Source organism: Gavialis gangeticus, unplaced genomic scaffold, assembly GCF_001723915.1.
Source record: "Gavialis gangeticus isolate Ggan-Ray unplaced genomic scaffold, GavGan_comp1, whole genome shotgun sequence".
Classification (NCBI taxonomy): domain Eukaryota; kingdom Metazoa; phylum Chordata; order Crocodylia; family Gavialidae; genus Gavialis; species Gavialis gangeticus.
The window spans coordinates 29392997-29400800 of record NW_017728995.1 but is presented as its reverse complement, the minus strand read 5'-3'; the positions used below and the strand labels follow the sequence as shown (position 1 = coordinate 29400800).

Below are 7804 nucleotides of genomic sequence, written 5' to 3'. Positions count from 1 at the left end.
GTGAACCCAGCATTCATTCCTGCCTGTGGCAGGGGGTCAGGCTAGATGATATGTTCAGGTCCCTCCTGACCCTAGCTACTATGAAACTATAAGTCCATTCAATCTAATCACCCTTACCCATCTCTACTGCTAATGGTCCTACTAACCTCACAGTGCCACTGAACAGCACGGGCTCCTGGGGGATTATTGAGAGTTTGCTGCGGAGATCCGCTAAACCAATGTCATTGATTTTCACCCCATCAATTTTTATGCAGCCTCCAGACAGTTCAACCAGACGGAAGAGCGCCATTCCGAGAGAGGACTTCCCTGGATGGTAAGAAACAAACAAACAAACAAACAAAAAAAATTATATATATATATATCAGCTGGAGTTTCTGTGGACCAGTGAGCATTTTAAAAAACACAGTAATAATTTGTTTAAAGGAACCAGAATATTTTAAAATGTCAACCCTGCGTTTACTGCAAGCAGTGCTGGGAGATCCAAACCAGGCAGGGGTGGGATTCGCCTCTAAGCCAGGGATGGGCAATTATTTTGGGCGCAGGGCTGCTTACTGAGTTTCAGCAAGCCATTGAGGGCCACATGACAGGTAGCTCAGGGCAGATTAATATTAATTTTCTAAATATTTTAAGGGGTACCATGGGCCACATAAAATGGCCTGGCGGGCTGCATTTTGCCCACCCCTGCTATACACTAAGTGCCACCGATTGCTCATTTGGAAACAGGAATTCTTAAACCTCACTTTTCATCTGCTGTCAGTCTTCTCTAGCATGGGTCTGGATGAACACCTTACATATTACAGCGCTCCTGAGATGATTCAAGCTAAATTTGGCCCTCACATTGGTCCTAGCAACTGCCATTAAGTCAATGAAACTGGAATGAGAGTATTTAAGGCAGCATTGTATGCTGTGCAACTGCTTTGAATGCTGGAAGAGGTGATAAAAGTATGTTAGCTGAGGAGTAGCATGATTCCCTCCCTCTTTTCAAGCAGCAAAATCCTTTCTCTGTCTTTCTGTGGATCCCACTCACACATATGAGCACCCTCAATGGAATCCATATTTGGAAGAACCACAGCTACAGCAAGGTGAGTAACGGTTCCTATGTACCTCCCAGCTTGTCCAAACACCTTGGAAGTGCAGGGAAGCCTTTTCACAGTGATGCGCAGGGTTTCACACCAAAGAACTGCTCCATTACATCCCCGAGTCTCTAACCTCTGACCTGACTAGACACAGCATCTCCTCACCTGACCCCGTCCGCCCAACGATACCAATCTTCTCCTTGGGTTTGATGGTAAAAGACACTTTCTTGAGCACCAGAGGGAGGTTCTCCCGGTAACGCATCTCTGCATTTTCAAAGGCAACTTCCCCCTCCTGTGGCCAGTCCAGAGGGGGAGCTTTATTCTTAATTCGAGCTGGAGCTTCCAGAGAAAGCGTCTGCAGAACAAGAGAAAATAACACCTACTTTCCAGTAAGGTGAACATGGGCCAACGCTTCAATGCCATTTTCAGCAGGGGCTGGTTTCCTCTTGGTGAAGACTTTCACAATTCTTTTTCCCTTGCCAAGTTCGGACGCTGGGCTGAGCTCTGGTAATTAACTCTGAGTGGTACTCTGCACTTCACACTACAGGCAGCCCTATATGCTGCTCCAAATCTCACCTCCACGAGCTATGAATGGAGGCAGTGCAACTGAGTGGATAAAAAAGGGCCCTGGACGGGGACCCAGTGGACCCATGTTTAAGTCCAACTCAATTACTGGTTTACTGCATAGGCCTGGGCAAGTTAATTCCCCCATCTGTAGTAAAACAGGGTAATAATAGTGACCTCCTTGGTGAAGCACTTTGAGACCCAGGGATATAATGTTATTGTATATGTATATAATGTTCTGCTATTAACAAGCAGAAACTGGTCAAGTTCTTGGGAGCCGGAGGGGAGATTGCAGAGCCACTGAATACAGAAACTGCCTAAAAATCACTGTTCTCCTGCAGTGCTACGAAGTTCCATAAAGCTTCTTTCTTCCCTACGTTTACTATGGCAGGGCCATGCGTATGCTCTGAATATTAGCCAAGTAGCATCTGTGCACATGAAATACGTACAAAGGGGATAAAATACAAAAGCCTGGAAGGTTTGGCCCCAAGCCCTGCCCACCTACACAGCTCTCCAGCTCTGCTCTTCGCTGCTGCACTCCAAGCTGCTCATGCGAGAACCTTGGCTATGGAACTGGTAGCGTCACATTAAACAGAAAAATCTGAAAAACAGACGCAATCCTGGAGAGACCCTTTCATCTGCTGCAAGTTTAAAATGTGGCAAATTGCCACTTCCCACAGCTCTGCCCTTTACTGGAAAGCAGAGATTAAGCTGGCATTTTCGAAAGCTACATAACATTCGGAGGGGGGAACTGCCCTAACACAACAGCACCACATTTCTTTGAGCCTGGTGCCTCCAGTGAAAGAAGCTAAACCCTGGACTTCCTAGGAACAGGAACTGCTGGCAGCACAGAGCATCTTCTAGCTTGCAGGCGCACACACACACGTCCAGCCTCCCCAACAATCAGAACTGCTATGACAAAAGATGCAGAATGCCAATTATGCGGCAGCAAGAAATTGGGGTATGTAATGGTAGGAAAAGTCTAATATCCTTTTATTACAGAACAAAAAAAATACAGTTCATAGAACACTTCCAGAGCCAAGCATGGAAGAAGTCCCACAGAAGCTTTGTTCAGTGCAGGACAATACACACCACATCTACAAGAAACACCTTTAACAAGCAGGGTTTTTTCACTGAAGATTTAGCTGTGATATATACTCCTCAACCCGCCCCCGCCCAGTTAGATCCTCCACAGGACATCCCAGAAATGGCTTGGGTGGTAACCCACCATATAAAAAGCTTCCTCCCAATGTCTGCAGGAGTTCAGGTTTCTTTGTGCGTCTTCACAATCAGTGTTTCCTTCCCTGCTCCATGCACAGTGCAGGACAGCAGATAAGCTTCCCCAAACAGATAAGCTTTGGAGCCTGGAGCTGCCAAAATGACACCTCTATGAAAGTAGTTTGCTGAACTACTCAGGGTCAAGTGCTCTCTACTACTCCTTAAAAGGCCCAAAAGGGGAGGCAAGATCTGAGTCTCCTGGTGGAAAGAGTGTTCATGGACCAGGGAAGAAAAGTAGCAATTCAGATGCTTCTCTTGGCCCACTCCTCCCTGACAGCCACTCACAAGTCACACTGCAGCACAAAGCTGTGGAATAGGAGTTACTGCTGGCGAGGGCAGCAGCAACTCACTATACATTCAGCAATACAAGTTTCTCACACTTGCAAGGAGAACACATCAGCTGTCCCAACTCCTTCTTCCTTTCAGCTGTCAAAGTTCTCAGCTAAAAAGAATTCCTCATTTTTCAGAGTGCATATGTTTATAGCAGATGGCTGCTGCTTGGAAAGCAAGACACTTAATGGGAGACAGCAGCACTGGGCACAGGGTGAGCAGCACAATCAAGTGGGCGAAATTCCATGGGTAAAAAAAAAAAAAATAATTCCATTTGGTCTGGGAAAGAGCACCACACAGACGGGACACTGCCCTGAAATACTGCCATGGATTCCCATAGTGCCCTTCACCCCGTCACACACACACACTCTCTCTCTCTTGCCTGTTTCATTCCTTTCTACTGCAAACCCTTGCAACTTTTGAATATCTTATTAGGGTTCAGTCCTGCCAGACACTAAGTTTCATTACCAAACAAACAGATCTGGGGGCACCAATTCTGTGAATTTAAGCACATGCTCGGTGTAAAGAAATCATTATTAAGAACATGCACCAGTGTTTGCAATTTCAGGATCTTATTTTCTGTTCTAAAACAGGTGTCAGTGGAGACATGCCAGCTGCCCTGTCACCCTGAGAACAGGACCAGCGGTGAAGAAATGCAGAAGAAACAGAGAGATGCATCAGTGCCTTACCTTGATGTAATGATCAATCCTCTCCACTGAGGTGAAGCGAGCCTCTGTTTCTGAAGCCAGTCTGACTGTAAACTGGAATAACCCTGTCAACTGCAAAGATAGAAAATAGAGGTTTTGAATCATTCATTTCACAGAGTTTTACTGGATTCATTTATTGTTAGCAGATGTAAGAGTGTCAACGTGCCACATTAACTTTGATGTCTTGATGTAAAATGACCCTGTCTGTGACAGTTTAATCCTTGAAAATAACCTTGTTGTCCATGGATCACCTGGAGAGTCAGCAGGACAACTAAGTACCCAAAGTAGGTGTCAGGTGGGTAGACATTTAAAATGTCAGTAAGGAGTTCTTCATCTGGTGCCATCTCACCACAAGGGGGCAGAAAACCCCCGACAATGGAACATTACGTTCCAAGCTCTACAGGTATAAATTGTCAGGCCAGAAAACACTGACACACTGATTTGGTTAGCAAGCTGTGTTACTGCTCTACAAAATATGCTGGAAAATAAAATGTGTCATGTGACAAAGGTCCAAACACATTCTACTGTATCCTTTAATTTCTACTAACGAACTCCCGGCACACGATTCCTCCCAACCTGTTACCTAGGGTGCCTATAGACATGCCCATTCGCGTTCTAATTATAAGGCGTCAGAGCAGACTCAATTAAAAAAAAAAAAAAATCGAGGCTGCCCCACAGTCTAATTGGAACACTCCAGCATCGCCTCACCATCAGGTGCATTTAGCCCCCATGTTTCAAAATGGTCATGGAAGCGCTTTATCTAAACCTTGCTGAATGTTTTACCTAAAACATCCTGCAGCCATTTTGAAATGTACAGGGGCTTAATCCATGCGAGGGCGAGCTGTTTTAATTAGAGCGACTGTCTGGGAACCACTCTAATTAAAACCCTGATCCCTAAGCACCTGCGTAGCCACCTTAATTCCCAGAAATGGCCAGACCCAGAGTTACTAGTTCTTCATTAGTACTAGATTCATCAGTCTTTCTCCCCTCTCCCACAATGCTGCATTAAGGAAATTCTTTACCGGGATATTATTATTGCTGCTGCCTGCTCTCAAATGCAATCGAGTTAGAGATTCAGGAAGGAGAAGACCTCACCTGGACAGCGTAAGAGATGGCAAGCCCAGCATAGGCAGGAGGAATCTGCCCATGCATCAAGACAATCATCAGGCCAGTGGTTGTGATGAGAGCAATGCTGATAATATCCAGTCGGATGGCCAGCCAGCGCATGGCGCAGCTAAACAAGTAAAATGGTGCTTGATTGTCATCCAGCAGTTCTTGGTACCTGGAAGCAGATAAGGGAGTGATTTACAAAGGGGCAGTGGTATCTCCCTTGAAGCTTTGAGACTGGTACTTGGGAATCTACATATCTGGATGGACTAGCCTCGATTCTTGCCTGCCACACAGAACAGTCACAAGGAAGGGGATTCACAGATTTTATCCTGCGACTCATGAATAATGTGGGAAAGCCACTGACCTTTGTGGATCTCCTCAACCAAAAACAAACCTACAAGATAAGGTTAGCTCTCCAAGAATACTCAGCAATGGCCTCTCACAGGGTAGCATTCTGGCACGGACACTTTGTAACATCTACATATGTGATATGTTCTACACATAACTGCAGAAATGTATCTATGCCGATGCTATTGCTTTGACCATACAAGCAATTTTTTTTCAGGATACTGAAGCCACACTGAACTCTTGATTTATCAGTAATGGCTAAATACTTCCCTAAGTGGAGACTATGGCCAAATCCAACCAAGTCCATCATCTCTGCATTCCACCTTGACAAATTGCAAGGCACATAACACCCTCAACATCACCGTTTGTGGAGAAAAAGTGCATCACAACCCGACTCCTACCTGCCTAGGGGTGACCTTCGACTGCTCCCTAACCTACCATCATCACCTGTGAAAGACTGTCATGACTGAACACCATCCAAAAGCTCACCAGCACAAGCTGTGGTGCAAAAAACTGCCGCCCTCCAAACTTATGCCATAGCCCTGGATCTTCTCAACAGCCAAGCACTGCGCACCCGGCTGGGCCTCAAGTCGACATACCGAACTCATCAACACACAACTCTACTCAGTAATGAGGACTCTCTCTGAAACTCGGACATCAACTCCAGTGCAGTGGCTACCAGCACTTCTAAACATTACTCCTCCCTCTATCTGATGGGATGCAGCAACATACAGAGAAATAATGCGCATCAGCAATAAACCAGACCTTTCTATCCACAGAGACCTTCAAGATCTCCCAACTCATCACATGATTTCACAAAAACCTTTCTGAACATGTACCGAGCACCTCCTACACCACAACGCTGAAGAATATTGGAGGAAAGCTTTGGCAGAAAACACTTTCCCAAATAAACACCTTGTCTCCGATCCAACAATGCAACAACTGGGCTTCAACCTTCCGTGGAGCATGTGGACAACCCTTAATAGGATACGCACTGAATGTGGCCACCTACTGTACAAGTGATGCCTAAAAACCTCACTTGGCTGTGACTGTGGAAACCCTGACCAACCCATGGAGCACATAACAACATCCTGCTCCAGATACAAGTTTGAGGGTGACATCCTGGAGTTACACTCGCTTTCCAGCAGGGCACTGGCCTGGTTGGAAAATTTGTAATTACAAGCATGACAATAGCTCTTGCTCCTAAAGCCATACGAAAGGAAGGCCAAGAACAAATCTTACATACGCAACAAAAAAGCCGCAGGGGCCAGATTCAAATCCACAGAACAGCAACTTTTTGCTATGCTAACTGGACAGCATTTTCCAGGAGAAACCCAACGGCTTCAAATTGTTTCCTATAAAACCTACGGCGTTTCAGAACTGAGAGTAGACATATTAATTTTAAAGAGGTATTTCCTAAGGCTTGGGGTACTGATTAAGTCTCTGATCTATCATGGCACAGAAATTAATAGAAGGTGGCGGTGAAGCGGTCACAAAGCCAGCTGTCAAGTTTTTCAGATCCCGAGACACTGATTCAGGCCAACCCTGTCTCTTGATAAAGAACTCATAGCTGAACAACTGTGCTGACCTGTGCAGGAATTCCTGTCCTTTGTTGTAGGCATGGATTGTGGAGAGACCCTGTATGCTAGATGTAATGTGAGATAGGAACGGGGACTGCGTGATGTTGTCCAGGCGCTTCAGCTCACGAATAAAGACTCTGGAAGAGAAAGGGCAGTTTTCAATGATTCTCATAACCATCCATATTGCAGTATACCAACATGAAGCACACAGTGTCCGTATTAACAAGCACTGTTGCATTTACCTAGACACAACATGCAGGATTGTGAAGAGGACAACGAGGGGCCCAACTGCCATCAGGAACCATGGGAAGACCCCAGAGATCACCCCCACGCAGAAGAACACGAGGATGACATTCTGGATGAACATTTCAGCTTGAAATGGCAAACGAACATCAACTGGAGGAGAGGGAGAGAGAAAGATTTGTGGAACGTGAAATGAAACAATCTGAATAAAGCAGGATCCAAACATCATACTATCTGCAGGGATACTGCTTTCCATGATTTTTTAATTTTTTTTTTTTAAGGTGTAACATCTTATACTTTTGTGAGTGTTTTTGTCTTCTACAGCACTGACAATCTTCCAATACTCCTACCTACCAGGGAGGCCTCTGCTGTAACAACGGCCATCAAAGTATTTCCTTGTCACTTTCCATTAAAAACTAACAAGCAGTTTTCAGTGGGAACAATACGTGGCAGGTCTTAACAACCAGCAGCATCATGACTTAAAATGGAGCTCCTCCAGCACAAGTCATGCTGAGCTCTCAAGCCCCACCAGCCTTCTGCCCAAGCAGTAAAAAAGCTCCTACTGCAC

General features: G+C 45.5%; 1 protein-coding gene across 3 annotated transcripts in view; it reads right to left on the bottom strand.

Moving 5' to 3' along the window:
• The window catches only part of ABCC5 (ATP binding cassette subfamily C member 5), an 83058-nt gene that overhangs the window by 8513 nt on the left and 66741 nt on the right, over window positions 1-7804 (bottom strand). For all 3 annotated transcript variants that reach the window (XM_019503405.1, XM_019503407.1, XM_019503406.1), the window contains exons 21-26: window positions 7236-7389; window positions 7002-7130; window positions 5051-5237; window positions 3938-4027; window positions 1242-1431; window positions 147-306 (exon numbers count right to left, since the gene is read on the bottom strand). In XM_019503405.1, coding sequence (XP_019358950.1) covers window positions 147-306; window positions 1242-1431; window positions 3938-4027; window positions 5051-5237; window positions 7002-7130; window positions 7236-7389 — 910 coding nt within the window. The remainder of the gene's footprint in view (window positions 1-146; window positions 307-1241; window positions 1432-3937; window positions 4028-5050; window positions 5238-7001; window positions 7131-7235; window positions 7390-7804) is intronic.